Source organism: Pelobates fuscus, chromosome 4 (assembly GCF_036172605.1).
Source record: "Pelobates fuscus isolate aPelFus1 chromosome 4, aPelFus1.pri, whole genome shotgun sequence".
Taxonomy (NCBI): Eukaryota; Metazoa; Chordata; class Amphibia; order Anura; family Pelobatidae; genus Pelobates; species Pelobates fuscus.
In genome coordinates this window covers 99857455-99874642 of record NC_086320.1, presented here as the reverse complement: position 1 = coordinate 99874642, position 17188 = coordinate 99857455, and the positions used below count along the sequence as shown (strand labels likewise).

Genomic DNA, 17188 nt, shown 5'->3' with positions numbered 1-17188 from the left:
CACTCATTCAAAAAATCATTGAAAACTCACTTCTTCAAAAAAGCATATCAATTAAACTGTTAGCAGGTTTTTATCCCCCATCCCCCATGACTCCTCTCCTGCAACTGTCAAAAATGATCTACTAAGCCCTCAATTAATATTTTTCTAACAACCTACTTCACACCCCTACTTTTACCTTTTGTGTGTCTATACCCATCTCCCTCTAGAATGTAAGCTCATTGAGCAGGGCCCTCCACCTCTCTGTTCCTGTACGTCCAATTGTCTGGTTACAATCACATGTCTGTTAGTCCACCCATTGTACAGCGCTATGGAATGTGATGGCGCTATATAAATAATAAAATACTAATAATAATTATTTATTTGCGATAGAAACCAGTGGTAATTACATCCTTTTCAAAGCATTTTAGAACAGACCATTTGAATACTTAATCTTCATTGTTTTTGACAGAAATAGGTAAAAAAAACAAAAAAAACAACAGTGATCGAAGAATGCACTCGTTTCCAAGATAGAGCTCAATACACCTGTGTGAATTTCTATACATAATTATATTTTTTAGATGTCACAAAGACACTTTAAACCTACAACATGGAAAATAATTTTGTCTGCTTAGAGAAGATTGGTCTTAAAAAGCATTTTACACAGAAATCAGTCTGAATCATCTTTATTGGAAACTCCTATAAAATAGCATGCAATCATTTTACTGTAAACAGAAGACATACAAATGAGAAAAACGATAGAAGCCGGATAGGCATAATTTAATGCAAAAAGGGGAAATTAATAAATGTTATATTTTCATGATAGAGCTAGGAAAGATTTTAGCTAGTGCTATTATGTCAAGGAATGTATTCACTACCTAGCCAGTTGCAGCGAACTGAAAACCAAATAGTGACATTTAAGCTAGAACAGTCCTGCTGAATTTGAGTTTTACCTGCTCAACAACTTTAGGTTTCATTTTACAACAAGATTTCTAGTTCATCGTTTATTGGATAATCTTCAATATTCCAAAGGCTTTCATCGGTGTGTACTCACAATACAAAGCAGCATGTAGATACTATGATTATATTGTACAGCGTCTATATAACAGAAGGTACCCGGTCATATTAACACTAGCACAAATATTAGACATTAAAAACAATATAACATTATTTAGAACTATTTCTTTGTGTCATAGTGCAAGTTCAATATTAAACAGGGTTTGTATTAATACACCTAGTGTATTCTAAGTGCACAGCTATGCAGTTTGTGAATAGTACTGTCAAATAAGCTACTTTTAGTTCTTAAAAATATTAGTGCAATATATACTGTATATTTTCTACAGATTGAAGCCCACTTGGTTAGATTCTTTAGATCCAGGGTTCCCACCCTTTCCACACTCTGCCGAGAATGTTGGGGTCCGTGGCTTGATCTATAAGGCACTGAACCTGCTCCTCCTCTGAAAGTCCATCAGAATCCTTTGTTGCTCTTATATTGTGCTCTTTGTAGCCTTTTGCAACATCTATGAATCCCTTGAAGGCCTTAGAAGATTCATGTCCAAGGCGCAGTTCATCACTGAAACACCGATACATACACATTAAGGTTTGCTTTCTTTCTAGCATATGCCTACAATCCCGGGGACTCTGATTCTGACTCTTAACATAAACTACTCTATCTTTCCTATCCTTGCAATCCTAGAAACATGGCTTCTCCCTGTTTCACTAAATTGGAGTGGGTTTCAGCCCTTACATACTCCCTGGCTGTATAAAGAGGATCATTTTACTTTCATAGCACGGCATCTTTCACCCAGTTTTTTGCCCTATACCATCTGCCTATTAAAGGGAATCTCCAGTGCCAGGAAAACAATCCGTCACCCCCCAATCCCCAGTTACTAAAGGGGTGAAAACCCCTTCAGTCACTTACCTGAGGCAGCGACATGTCCCTCGTCCCTGTCTCCTCCGTGCCGCTCCTCCCTCTGATTCCGTCCGCCGGCGGGTGAGACTGATCCCTCCCACCAGCCGAGGAGACCTAATGCGCATACGCGGCAATGCGCATTAGCGCTCCCCATAGGAAAGCATTGAAAACGAATTTCAATGCTTTCCTATGGGGAAATGAGCGACGCTGAAGGTCCTCACACAGCGTGAGGACGTCCAGCGACGCTCTAGCAAGGAAAATCCTTGCTATAATCCAGGAAGTGACCTCTAGTGGCTGTCTAGTAGACAGCCACTAGAGGTGGAGTTAACCCTGCAAGGTAATTATTGTAGTTTATAAAAACTGCAATAATTACAGTTGCAGGGTTAGGAGTAGTGGGAGTTGCCACTCAGACCACTCCAATGAGCAGAAGTGGTCTGGGTGCCTGGAGTGTCCCTTTAAACTCTTATCTACTGCCCACTTTGACATTCTGGCCTCTTCTTGTAAAACAGAGGTGCCCAAAAGGTAGATCCCCAGATGTTTTAAAACTACAACTTCGGAGTTGTAGTTCTACAACGTCTGGGGTCTACCTTTTGGGCACCCTTGCTGTAAAATATCCCTACCTGGATCCCTTTACTTCCTCTCATTCTTGTTGACTCCAACAAACCAGCCATCCCCATCCATCCCACCAGCCTCTAGATTCTTCTCTGTGACATTTTTCTTTAGTCTCATGCAGTAAACCAACTTTGCCAATAATATTGCGGGTAGCACCCTTAGTTTTATCATCTACAACACACTTGCATTTTTTTTCTGAAACTAAATCACTCAAAATTTTTCCTCCTTCATATTAATGGCACCAATATCAGCTCTACTCCACATGCTGCCTTGGTATCATTTTTTACCCTAACCTTTCTTTATCGCCTCGCAGCCCGTTGCTATCCATCTTAAAAACATCTCTCTTTTCTTGACTATTGCACTCAAAACCAGGTTGCCCCCTTACAATCTAGAATGGGTCCAGCAGCAATACTAGCCGTAATGAATAAAATATATGTATAATAAAAGCTATAATGGATGGTAAACTTGTCAATAAAAGAAAATGTAAAGCATTGTCAAAATAATAAGCCAAAACTTTGAAAAAATTACAAGACAACATGGGGAATATTAAGGGTCTTTACAGTTATACTTACCATGTTATTGTAGCTGGATTTGCACCAGTCAGCTTTCGTCTTGCAAAGTTAATCTTCTGCAGAGGATACCAGTTAACCTCACGAATATCAACCTCCTTAGTCCACTGACCTCCTTTTTTCTTTTGGTTTTGCTCCAGATTCTGAGAATGGACAAGTGTTAAGCTACTGTTATATGTCGTATAATACTAAAATATGGAATAAATAGACTTTTTTTTATAATTCTTTATTTTAGGAGTGCAGAGTTAATTTCAGGCATGAACAAAGACTTTTACATTACAATATTTCACAGGAAACAGTATAAGCATAGGAAGTCAAGAGATGCTGCACTTTTTTTTTTTTTTTTTGGTTATAGCAAGATAGGTACATTAGTAATACAAGAAATGCTTCAGTAGTGGTATTCAATGTACGTAACAGTTGATTGTCATACTAAGCTATGATATGTAGAGTTTGATCTTTTCATATATATAAGCATGCTTAGTGATTTAGGTCATTCTTTAGGCTAACAAGGGTTAATAACAAGTATAGCTCGATGCTAGTGAAAGTAGCTAGGTCATTCTCCCAGGTTGCTCACCCGAGAAGGCAGGACACATGTTACAAGTACAGGCAGAGTGGGGGAACACATAATTAACACTATGGATTAAAACTTTTCTGTTGCAAGTTATGCATGAGTGAAGGTTGGTTAACGATTTCTGCATTTTTAGGGTGCCATTAATGCTAGCAATTTTATGTGTTAAAATGAAAAAGATTTATGCGGTAAGCTATATTCAAAGGCTCAGTATATAAACTTAAACATGTTAAGGCCAGGCAGCAATCTACAGGTATAATATCACCCTGGCTGATCAAAAGTTCGTAAGTCTGCACACACTTCAGGAACCGTCGGCATGGTGGGTCCGATGCTTCGTGGGTGGTAGTGGACATATGGTCGGACAAAGCCTGCTCCATCATGTCGGCGTGACCCGGTGTTAGTGTCCTTTTAGGCTGAGGTTCTAGCGATGTCTCTCCTGGTGCATCTCTTGAGCTTGCCTCTGTTGGGAATCGGGAGGAAAGTGTTCTCCGAGATTAACATTGGATGTTGCATATTCTGACGTGTCACTGTGTGGCCCTCTTCGCTCGGCGGCATGGTTGTGAGTGTGGAGCGGAGTCCCGGCATACTGGTGCATCCGCTGCTTTGGGTCCGGTAGGCCTCCGCTGCTGCTCGCCTTTCTCGTGGCTCGTTGCTTGTACAGGTAGGAAATCGCTTGGTGAGCTGCGATGAAGTGGAGCCGCCAACTCCTCTGACTCCCTGGGCCCGTGCCTGTCTGTTTCACTGGGTGTTCTGAGCTCTGCTGTTATGCGTTCCCTTCTGCTGACTTCAGTGCACGTGGCAGCCGCCATCTTATGTTATGGGCCCTCGAGTTTGACGGTGGCGCCTTTGTGCTCCGGCTGCCATGCCTCCGGGTGAGGACAGGGATCACCCCCCCGGTCCATAGTGGGGGGGGGGACAGGGCCGGGTCCGCCCAGGTTCGAGCCCCAGGCTGGGCGCTGTGTGGCAGGATGGTGGTGCGGCGGCCCCACCCACCGCCGGAGAAGGCCCCAGTTGGGACATCAAAGTTTTCTCCTCCAGGGAACTGCAGCTTGATAAGCCAGCCTCTCCCTGGCTCCAGCAGGCCTTCTGCTTTGGGTGGGTTGCATTTGCAGCTGCTCTGACCATTTTAGACAGTTAATCTGTGCATGGAGGAAGAAAAAAATATATATATATTATACACACTTACTGGCAATTTCACCAAAATAGTGCACAAACTGAATCTATATCGCTCTACTATGAGTTGTGCTTCCTTTTAAAATGTCTATTTATGGGGGGCGGGGCCGGACCGCCGAGCTGGACGGTCGCAGGCAAAAGAAGCTCCTGCTACACAGCACCAAATATGACAAAAAAAACATATCTTTCGCCAAAAAGCTGACCGAAGCACAACTCATAGTAGAGCGATATAGATTCAGTTTGTGCACTATTTTGGTGAAATTGCCAGTAAGTGTGTATAATATATATATATTTTTTTCTTCCTCCATGCACAGATTAACTGTCTAAAATGGTCAGAGCAGCTGCAAATGCAACCCACCCAAACCGAATACAAACGAGACAGGGAGGATATGATAGAAACATTTAAATACATAAAGGGAATCAACACAGTAAAGGAGGAGACTATATTTAAAAAAAGAAAAGCTACCACAACAAGAGGACATAGTCTTAAATTAGAGTGGCAAAGGTTTAAAAATAATATCAGGAAGTATTACTTTACTGAGAGGGTAGTGGATGCATGGAATAGCCTTCCAGCTGAAGTGGTAGAGGTTAACACAGTGAAGGAGTTTAAGCATAATGCTATCCTAACTATAAGATAAGGCCAGGGACTAATTAAAAGTTTTTCGAAATATTGGGCAGACTAGATGGGCTGAATGGTTCTTATCTGCCGTCACATTCTATGTTTCTATGATACATTTAAATACACAAAGGTGTAACATGGCCTATGCCAACAGATCAGAATAGTTAAGACATTTTAATGAATTAGAAACAGGTGACTCCAAATGATGATGGAATGCACAAGACGAGCAGTAGTTTAGCTGCTAATTTGAATAAAAGCCAACAAGAACAGATATTTAGAAAAGAAAAGAAAAAAGATTAATGGGCCTTTGTCTTAATAAATATGATCATTATGAAATAACGAGTCAGTCTGAACCCAAACTGCTCCTTTTTTTTTTGCAGTGCATAGAATTGGTACATGCAGACTCGAAGTGCCCCAAAAGCATTCCTCAAGCATTTCCCACGCTTAACATGCGGGGCATTTGTTTATCAGGCACAATTTTATAATAATACAATAACATAAGCAGGTTCAACAGTGTAGCTTTGGCTATAAGTATATAGTTATGCTAGAGACAAGCTTAGTCAGAGATTCTAATGCTGGGTTACAGGCTAGTGTTGAACTGTGTATAAGTGCTATCATCAAGCTTTACTAGATTAGTGTAAGTACCACCTGGCGCTGGTGCTTTAAGCTAAAGAATATTATTTGCCCCAAGACAAATGAGAAACGTGGTTACGGGAGCTATACATGTAAGGTATCACATTTTTAACCTATGCCCGTTTCACATATTGCGCTGTGTCGACTAAAATAAGAGCTCAGGCCTCGCAGTTTCGCACCCCACCTGCCCCTGCTGTAGTAAAGTCCAGCGCCCCAGACTCCCATGTCCCATTTTGTGCTCAGTCAGGGCTTTGCTTCGTGGTCATCTGACAGACTGCTTCTCCTCCTAGAGGTAGCTGTGGACCGCTTTTGGATGTTGATTGCCTGCAGGGAGTTGTCCCGTTGTGGACCTTGGCCTGGGTGGGTAGTGTTCCGTAGCAGGGCAGTGCTGGCTGCTTCTAAGCGTCCTCCGAGGTGTTTGTCTTTGCTTCATGGGCATCACGGCCGCATCAGAGTTGCGCCTGGCGGGTCTTAGGGGGCCAGGCTGGGGCGTTGCTGCTGCCGCTGCGGGCTTCTCCTTTCGTCGTTGGGTCCGAGACCAGAGTTGTAGCCATATGTGGTCAGAGAGCTTATTCCTCCGCTCCTCCTGTGAGGCCCACTTTGTGAAGGCTTGGGAGCCTTTAGGCATCCCGCCGGCGGCCATCTTAGTGTCGCCCGGAGTCAGCTTAACGGGAACTGCCATTTCCTGCTTGGGTGAGCGGATCCGCACCTTGGTGGGGACTGGGATAACCCCCACCGGTCCAAAGGGGGGGGAAACGGGGCCGGCGAGACAGTCCATCTCGGAGCTACACCAGACAGTCGATAAGTAGGTAAGGGCGGCGGCCGTCCATCCCACCCCTCGCATCAGCAGGCCGCAAGCTCCGGGTGCACTATCCTCCGGCAGGGCTTCACAGTATCCAGACCGGAGCCCCTCCGGTCACGCAGCAGGTCGCTGTGTTACTTCTGGTAGCTTTTTGTCAAGAAATTATTCTTGTTTGCCCTTAATTAGGGCAGAATAGGTAAAAACTGGCAGGAGCTCAGCAGACATGCGACCCGCCTCCCCCCCCCCCCCCCCCCCAAAACTGCTCATTTAACCCCTTCAATACCAATCCTGTTGTGTTTAAAAAAGTATTAGCATAACATTTATTTGAAAGAAGAGATAAATTGCTCGCACATAACCATATACTAAAACAGCAAACTAAAAACAAAAATGGTTAAATTATGTAAATTTACACCATTTTATTTATTTGTTCATTCTTTATAGAAACCCTTGGGGAATGAAAAGCTTTAAACAGTTTACAGTGTCCTTTAGCTTTAGTATGAAAGCAAAAATAGAACTTGTCTCACCTATTGTAGATATGACAAAAATCAATAAGTAAAAAGGTTTGCATATGTATATTTGTAATAACCCTGAATATCAAGCATAATGCCAGCATACAGATAACAGTTAAATTATACATTTCTAAAATAAAGATATTTAAAAAGTGCTGTGCAATCTTTATTACTCTCTGCAATACTAATGCTAACAGTAAAATGGTAGAGCCCATTCACTCCTCCCACCTGCCTCTCTCTGTAAGAATGGCAGGATCCATTGAAGCTTCCTTTACTGTTTGGAAGGAGAGGGTGGGCTGAAATTTTTAGCACACTGGCAGACATTAAAGAAGTGACTAGTTGCTGGATGGATTAAATTTTGTTTTGCAAAGTACACAAAAGTAAGAACGTTTATACTCAATTCTAGATGTAAAGGTGTTAATAAAAAGATTCAAATTAAATTATTGTGTCTGTATTTCACACCTACTGCCATAGAATAAAGGTGAGGGTGTTCCAGCTAATAAGTCAAAGCAGCATAACAATAAGAAGCCATGTTACCTTCCAGTCTAGTGAAGGTTCCTTTACAAACACATCCATGGTATTAATGAGGAGTTCAGGATGGGTGCGATATGCTCGTAAAGCATGTATCATGACACTATCAAAAAGACCAGTTTCCTTCATTGGCAACATAAGATTTACAATCTGGCGAGTCAGACGGAAAGGCATCAATTCTGGCACAGGCAGGAACTGTAAAACAATCAGCAGGATTACACTAATATTCTTCAGGTCACATTATTGTTTGGTATTTGAAAGTAATGATTCTCTAGTGGCTTACACATATTGTTGTGTATCATCAAATAAACAAAAAACAAGATACCTGAGTTGCTGTGCCAAACGCATGACCAAAGTCTATCCCAATCATCCCTCCAGTTTCCATATTGATCATAAAATTTGACAGATGCCGATCACCAATACCGAGGATCCAGTGGCTGAGACAGAGCAAAGCATGGGAGCGGGCAAAATGAGAGCGCAGAGCCAGAAAGGCTTCAGGAGTTGTGCTCATTTTAAGAAATGCTCTCCTGCAGAAAACACAAATGACACAGAAAATGCATCAACATACCATTAATATGCATAACCGAGTACAGTGTTAATGGGCACAGCTTGAACAATGTGCAACACTGGCAGATAATACAGAGCAGTTGCTCAAACAAACCAGAATCTAGTTTTTCACATCATTTTAAAGCTGGACAGGAATATTAGGCACAAATTAGTACCATTCTTAAGAGTAATACCTTTTTTTTGTTATATATAGTTTGAAATAGGAATCGACAGATATTGATTTTTTAGAGCCGATACCGATAACCTGTGAACTTTCAGGTCGATAGCCGATAACTGATATTCTGTACATTTACCATTTAAAAAAAAAAAAAATTCTACACAAATCTTTTTTTAACTAAACATGTTTATTTTATTTGTTTGCAATTTTTTTTTCTAAGGTAAATGCACAATATATACATGCCAGTCAGAATTGATGTTTTCAAGAATATGTGTGTGTGTAATGGATGCAGTGAGAGTATTTGATTAGTGAATGCAGTGTTTGTGTAGTGTGTGTGTGTAGTGGATGCAGTGTGTGTGTGTTTGTGTAGTGTGTATATAATGAATGCAGAGTGTGTGTGTGTATAATGAATACAGAGTGTGTATAGTGAATGCAGAGTGTGTGTGTGTATAATGAATACAGTGGTGTGTAGTGTGTATATAATGAATGCAGTGTGTGTGTATAGTGAATGTGTAGTGTGTGTGTATATTATGAATGCAGAGGGTGTATAGTGAATGCAGTGAGTGTGCAGTGTGTTTATAATGAACGCAGTGTGTGTGTGTATATATAATGAATGCAGAGTGTATGTATATAATGAATGCAGAGTGTGTGTATATAATGAATGCAGAGTGTGTGTATATAATGAATGCAGAGTGTGTGTATATAATGAATGCAGAGTGTGTGTATATAATGAATGCAGTGTGTGTGTTTGTATAGTGTGTGTATAAAATGAATGCAGTGTGTGTGTTTGTATAGTGTGTGTGTGTAGGAATGTAGTGTGTGTAAAATGGGGGGGGAGGGGAGAGGGCCTTTTTATTTTTAAAGCTTTCAAAAAAAAAAAAATTGAATTTGTTTTAATAGTTTTTTTTAGTCCCCCCTCCCTGCTTCTTACTTGACCAGAGAGGGGGGATATATCATTCCCTGGTGGTCCGGTGGCATGGACTGTGCAGTGGGGGCCCGCAGAAAGCTCTTACTTACCTTCCCTTGTCTAACTCTCTCTCTGTGTGCTGCGCGGAGCGTTGCCATTGTAACCCGTGGCAACACTGACGGCCGTGGGACTCGCGAGATTTAGACAGGGGAGCTGCTGGAAAGGTAAGTAAGAGCTTGCTGGACCCCCTAGGACCACCGGGCTTGAAATGGGTCCAGAGGTCCTGGTCGGCAGTATCGGTATCTTTATTGGCCGATACCGATATTGCCGAAAATACAGAATATCAGCCAATCCCTACTTTAAAACATACCAAAGCTTTACTTACCTCAAAAGATCTCCAGGAACAAGAGCCTCTCTTTCCCTAAAGGATGTGACTGTCTTAGAACGATCAGCTTTTCTGCAAATCAAAATAAAAAGTAATGTTATTCCTGTCTTCCTTCTTGGGCAAAGCCGCAATGCCAGTTTAGAGTTTTTCATAAATATAGAATATTTATGAAAAGCTCACCACATCCTTTGCATTTCCATCAGCCTTTGCTTGAGATGTTTAATGGGAACATAAGCACCTTCGCATACAATGTGTAATACATGCCAATAACACTTTATTGCTCTTTATTGGTAAGATCTATACAAGATCTATAGAAGATCCCATTGGTCCATAGATCTTTTGAAATTGCCAGGGGCTGAAGAAAGATAACTGCACCAAGGGGAGACAGCATCAAGTAAATATAACTGCTTATCTACTCCTTGACCCACAATGTACAAGTGGACTTGTCACATAAGAAAGAAAACAAAAACACAAGGGGTAAAAGCGATACTGCTATAAACAACAAACATCTGCAGACATCAGTGTACATGCAGTGCTAAAAGATGATGGGGCTCAGAGTAAGATTAAGCTAGGACCAAAATGTTCATTTAGGACCTAATGTCATAGACCTGCTAATATCACACCACTTTTATGTAGTGCTATATTTGTCTATAATAGGGTACATGAGATGGTTACGACTTTATGTGAACAGAACACAGTAAGGTATTGAAGGTTCTGATGGAATCTTGGGAGGAGAGAGTGTGTGAAGCAGGACCTGGTGAAAGTTGGAAGGAATTGCGATTCACATATGAAAAGAAACAAGATTAGAGAGATATCATACTTACATATACGTTTCAATATGTTGCAGTGGGGTTCCATTTTTATCTTTTTTGTCCAACCAAGTATTATAGTGATCAAGTGGTCTGTTATTGTGAAAGAAGGAGCATTAGAACATCTGTATACATGAATCTACTTTTAATTGACAGTGTATAAATAATTATCTCTGTAAGTAAGGCCCACGTGATTACCTCCCCCAAGCTGAGTATTATATTAAAATGTAAATATTTAGAGATAGGGGAGCAACTACTGGGTAATACTACATATTTCGTTTATATAACCCTAATATTACTCTGTTTATGGGGATGACAATCCCATATGTGAAGGTATGTAACATGGTCAAACATGTTGTGCTGAAATTAACAGTTTGGAAATAATTATAACGTTGGGGGCTAAACGAAAACATACAATACCTGAGGCAGTTTTTCTTTTCATCTTCAGACATAGCATGGCAAGTAAAATCCTTTAATGTGCAGGTATTCTCTAACCATTCAATCAAGCCTAGTCTATAAAGGTAAAAATACATGCAGGTGATGTTATACTAATTTCCAAGCTCTTTGGTACAATACAAGCTGTATAAAATAACACACACACCAACGCTTTCTCTGTACCTGGTGGTCATGGGTATCACTTGGTATGTTTTTAGCTGCATGTGCCTTTGGCTACAAGCTGCATCTCGAGAAAGGATGATGTTCATGATGGAAAAAAGTTGCTCAATCCGTTGGTCCTGGCGTAAATCTTCACCACCTTTCACTAAAAACGGATATTCTCGTTCATCATTTCCTCGAATGATGATCCGCTTTGGTTTCCTTATTGAAGACATAACTTTAACCTTTTGGGGTTAAATAAACTCGGTTACAGAGGAAATAAATGAGGTAAATATTTCTTAGAACTATTTAGATTACGAGCAAACCTACTCTACCTGATCAATTCAATAATAAATCTTACCCGTTCATCAAATCCAGAGATTTTTACATGATATTCTGGCATTGGTTTGGTTTTACCATCGTACTGGCCTGGAGTAAGCAGAAATATTGAAAGAAATATCACAATTAATATTGATATATTATTTATTTATAGCCTTTGCACAATTTAAATAAAATAAAGACAAACATTTAGGAATTTAAATTTTTACCTGGAATCTCTAGCTGATCATTTTGAAATTCTGGTTTGAAGTTGCTCATCCAGGGAGAATACTCATTTAAATTCCCTGGTTCCTTTTCTTGACCTTCTCTCATTTTTGACTGCAGTGGTTTGACAGCCTTGGTAAAATCACCTGCACTCATATCAAGTAATTTTTTTTTCTCAAAATTTTTCTCAAATTCCTTTCCGTATTTCTGAAATAAGTGTAAATGACATTCATGTCAGTTTTTTTCTGGGCATCCCATTACCCCACTTTCTGAACACTTTCTTAAACTGTTTCTCTCTATGCTTATTGAAATAATCAGAGTATTTGAAGGAGTAGGGATCAAGATGTGACAAACTCTCCTTCCCACGTACGTTTGCCACAGACTCCTGGAGGAGTGTAGAAGCCGGCCTCCTGCCCACCGACTATGGTTTAGATCTGGGACACCGTTTGGGAGTTACCCTGCCCAACCGCCATTAACAGCTTTCTCTTGGTGCCCCTGGTTCGGTACTTTTCCTTCATGCGAATGGAACCGAACACTGGCTCTCTGGCGGCAGTTGGCATGAACCAAACCCACGAATAGTCCCAGCAGTACATAGCTGCGACTGCTATGGAACTAATTTCGGCATGAGGACTTTTTGGGTTCCTCAGCTAAACTTAGCCGCGAATGTTATGGAGCGGTTTTCAGCATGAGGTGACCGTGCGGTTCCCAGACAACTTGGTTCACTGTTTTGAACCACTTTTTGGAGGGAAGGTGTCTGAGACTAAGGGGAACATATGCTACCCAAGAGCCAGGCGGAGCACCCCGTATTGCAGCCACAGGAGCTCCTGAAAGCTGACCGGCAAACGCACCAAAGGCCCTGGTACTATTTTGGGCATAGGACCACGTGTGCAGCCAGTCAGAACTTTTAACACGGTGGCGTTTCCCCTACACTGAATGGATCTGAGTGCTATTTGGAGAATTTGGGCATTCAGATCAGGGCCATTTAAAGATGTGGGGTTATTTTATGTTTTTATTATGTTTTGGAGTACTTTTATGTTTTTATATTTTTAGGTTTGCCTCTCTGTTCCTGGGAGATAATTAGCTTAGCGGTCCTTAACGCAATTATCTCCCAGGCCCAGAGATTCCTAGGAGGGGCTTGAGCTGAATACAAGGATACCCCCTGCTGGGGTCTGTGCATAAAATAAGTTTGGCTCATTAAAATCAGTTGTTTTTCTCAGAACTATGTGTCATCTAGTTACTGGGAGGGGAAAGGGCTATTCACTGCTCTGCATCTTGTTCCTGCTCGTGGAGGATTCAACGGGGAAAGTTGTTGTAAGAACTAGAGCTCCCAGGACTGTGTGTCCTCCAGTCCCTGGGAGGGAATAGAGTTAGTCCCCTATCCTGCTCCAGGACAGAGAGGCTGCAGGAAGACCCCAGTCAAGCCATGGCAACTGGTGCAGAAGCACTGAGGTTTTCCCCTGTTCCAGCTAGGAAGCGGTCCTTGGCGGAGGTACTCAGCTGGGGTATAATGAGCTCCGCTACACAAGCAATATAATTTTTCCAGAAACAATGCTGATACAGATTATTGGTCACCTTTCGGGCTGATTGTTGATAAGCTGTGCCAATATATACTTTACTTTTAAAGTTTTGAAAAAGCAGCACTATTTCTACACAAATTTGGCATTAACTGAACATGGTGACAGCAACCACTCTCCTATCACTTTCAGTAACCCAGCACATACTAGAACCAGTGAGATAGCAGCGTGTACAGTACGGTTACTGATAGGAGTGTGATTGCTGACTCACAACTTAAAACTAGTTCCCATTATTGTATGCTATACACTGTAACATACTGTAACATTTACTACATACATACCTTAGCAAAATTCCTTCTGAATGAACCATTGGATTTATCGAGTATATTCATCAAACCTGTGTGCATCTCCTCATATATATTGCTAATTTTATCTTTATTTCTTTTAGGTTTTGATAATTCATTCATGACCTCAGAACACCAATCCTTAAAACAAAAAGTGTAAACATTTAGTGAAAAGACCATATTTGCTACAAACGCCAGAATAATTTACAAGAAAAAAAACAAAAACATATCAATATGTTAACAAGATTGTGTATCATAGAAACATAGAATGTGATGGCAGATAAGAACCATTCGGCCCATCTAGTCTGCCCAATTTTCTAAATACTTTCATTAGTTCCTGGCATTATCTTATAGTTAGGATAGCCTTATGCCTATCCCACGCATGCTTAAACTCCTTTAATGTGTTAACCTCTACCACTTCAGCTGGAAGGCTATTCCATGCATCCACTACCCTCTCAGTAAAGTAATACTTCCTGATATTAAACCTTTGTCCCTCTAATTTAAGACTATGTCCTCTGGTTGTGGTAGTTTTTCTTCTTTTAAATATAGTCTCCTCCTTTACTGTGTTGATTCCCTTTATGTATTTAAATGTTTCTATCATATCCCCCCTGTCTCGTCTTTCCTCCAAGCTATACATGTTAAGATCCTTTAACCTTTCATGGTAAGTTTTATCCTGCAATCCATGAACCAGTTTAGTAGCCCTTCTCTGAACTCTCTCTAAGGTATCAATATCCTTCTGAAGATACGGTCTCCAGTACTGCGTACAATACTCCAAGTGAGGTCTCACCAGTGTTCTGTACAATGGCATGAGCACTTCCCTCTTTCTACTGCTAATACCTCTCCCTATACAACCAAGCATTCTGCTAGCATTTACTGCTGCTTTATTACATTGTCTGCCTACCTTTAAGTCATCAGAAATAATCACCCCTAAATCCCTTTCCTCAGATGTTGAGGTTAGGACTCTATCAAATATTCTGTACTCTGCCCTTGGATTTTTACGTCCAAGATGCATTATCTTGCACTTATCCACATTAAATGTCAGTTGCCACAACTCTGACCATTTTTCTAGTTTACCGAAGTCATTAGCCATTTGGCTTATCCCTCCTGGAACATCAACCCTGTTACATATCTTAGTATCATCAGCAAAAAGACATACCTTACCATCAAGACCTTCTGCAATATCACTAATAAAAATATTAAAGAGAATGGGTCCAAGTACAGAACCCTGAGGTACCCCACTGGTGGCAAGCCCAAGCTTCAAATATACTCCATTGACTACAACCCTCTGTTGCCTGTCACTCAGCCACTGCCTTACCCATTCAACAATATTCATCAATTGCAGTTTATTGATAAGCCTTCTGTGTGCAACAGTGTCAAAAGCCTTACTGAAATCTAGGTAAGCAATGTCTACTGCACCACCCTGATCTATAATTTTAGTTACTCAATCAAAAAAATCAATAAGATTAGTTTGGCATGATCTCCCTGAAGTAAACCCATGTTGTCTCTGATCTTGAAATCCATGTGTTTTTAGATGTTCAACAATCCTATCCTTTAACATGGTTTCCATCACTTTCCCTACTACTGAAGTAAGGCTTACTGGCCTATAGTTGCCCGACTCCTCCCTATTACCTTTCTTGTGAATGGGCACAACATTCGCTAACTTCCAATCTTCTGGGATTGAGTGAATGACAATAAAGTAGAAACACTCTAAATCGGTACGTCTCTAATTTATTGTTATTTGTGACATTTATACAGCACCAACATATTCTGCAGCACTTTACAATTGAACAATTTTAATTTGGGGATAATGACAAATGATTACAAATGTTTTTATCAATGATTGGTTAAATACATCTGTTAAAGGTTTTGCTAGTACACCACTAAGCTCTTTTAATAGCTTTGGGTGTATTCCATCAGGTCCCATTTACTTATTTGTCTTTACTTTTGACAGTTGAAATAGAACATCTTCCTCTGTAAACTCATGTGTAATAAATTACTAATTTTTCCTTTTTCCTAACTGAGGTCCCTCTTCTTCATTTTTATCTGTAAATACTGAACAAAAATATTCATTGAGGCAGTTAGCTAGACCTTTATCCTCTTCTACATACCTTCCTTCTTTTGTGTTTAATCTAACTAATCCTTGTTTTACTTTTCTTTTCTCATTTATGTATCTAAAAAAAGTTTTGTCCCCCTTTTTTACGGACTGTGCTATTTTCTCTTCTGTGTGTGATTTGGAAGCTCTTATAACTTGCTTAGCCTCTTTCTGCCTAATCTTATAGATAATTCTGTCATTTTATCAAATATTGTCATTCAAGTCATCCACAAGATACTATCAGGTATCTGAGAAATAAGATACACTAATAAGATACACAAGTGTACTTATCATATTCAAGAAAACATTTTTTCAACTGATAGAAGACACAATCTTTAACATAGAGATTCTTTAACATAGATATTTAAAAATGTAGCTCCTCCTCCGCAGTAACCTCTCTGTGTCAGTGGCATTAAGGTCTAAGCCAGGACTCAGTAACAGGGGAGAACAGGTTCTTCTGATCTCTGTCACACTGGTATTACCCCAGTAAGAGTTTTTTCACAAATGCAGAGGTAATATAAGGTGATTTAACATAGATGCGCTGGCCGCTGCCAATGAAACCCCCATGCTCGCTTCATGGAGGATTGTTTTTGAGCTGAAATGTTGCCATGTTTTATTGAATACAGTTCCTATTGTGGACAGCACCAGTGTGCCCCCTTCATTATAGATAGCAAGTAACGCAAAAGTCATTGCCTCAGATTGTGTGGCACATGTCCATTCTACAGCATGGTTGTCTCCTAATAATCCCATAGTTGTAATTGTCACATTATGGTCATCAAGCCTCGGGCATTACAACATTAGACAGCACCAGTACAGTCTATTTAGGTGCAGAAGAAGAGTTTAACCCCTTAAGGACCAAACTTCTGGAATAAAAGGGAATCATGACATGTCACACATGTCATGTGTCCTTAAGGGGTTAAAGGTTTTTTGAAAAGTAATTTTGCTATATATTATATTATTATATACACAAATTGAACATACAAAATAAATTATGTCACCTGGAATATCATTGATGGGTTTGAAAGCTGTTCCAATTCTTGAATTAATTCTTTAAAACCTTTAACATCTTTTTGCAGCTTCTCCTTAATTCTAATATCAAATACACAAATAAGAAACATACATTTCAGTTTCAGATCTATCATGATAAGAACGAACAAAAGGGAAAATGTGTTGTTTGGGTATTCGCATTCAATCCTAATGGAAATGTAACACAATGCAAGGTGTTATACTCTATATGTGCTAAATCAGCCAAGTGATCCCAAGAGACAAAAAATGATGCATGTAGTCCTGTTTTGTGCACTTGCAAATAGTTTAAGATTTGCATAAAAAGGTTACGTTTAGTAATTACTGACTGGAAAAGATATCATAGCTG

At 40.3% G+C, this 17188-nt stretch overlaps 1 protein-coding gene across 1 annotated transcript in view; it reads right to left on the bottom strand.

The window, feature by feature from the left end:
* Window positions 1-991: 991 nt before the first annotated feature.
* Window positions 992-17188, bottom strand: part of PRKDC (protein kinase, DNA-activated, catalytic subunit) — a 167699-nt gene continuing 151502 nt past the window's right edge. Inside the window, exons 75-86 of the mRNA XM_063451401.1 lie at window positions 16815-16905; window positions 13722-13865; window positions 11872-12073; window positions 11685-11752; window positions 11348-11568; window positions 11150-11242; window positions 10745-10822; window positions 9921-9992; window positions 8230-8431; window positions 7911-8099; window positions 3073-3212; window positions 992-1549 (exon numbers count right to left, since the gene is read on the bottom strand). Of these exons, the coding sequence (XP_063307471.1) occupies window positions 1345-1549; window positions 3073-3212; window positions 7911-8099; window positions 8230-8431; window positions 9921-9992; window positions 10745-10822; window positions 11150-11242; window positions 11348-11568; window positions 11685-11752; window positions 11872-12073; window positions 13722-13865; window positions 16815-16905 (1705 nt within the window). The 3' untranslated portion in view covers window positions 992-1344. The remainder of the gene's footprint in view (window positions 1550-3072; window positions 3213-7910; window positions 8100-8229; window positions 8432-9920; window positions 9993-10744; window positions 10823-11149; window positions 11243-11347; window positions 11569-11684; window positions 11753-11871; window positions 12074-13721; window positions 13866-16814; window positions 16906-17188) is intronic.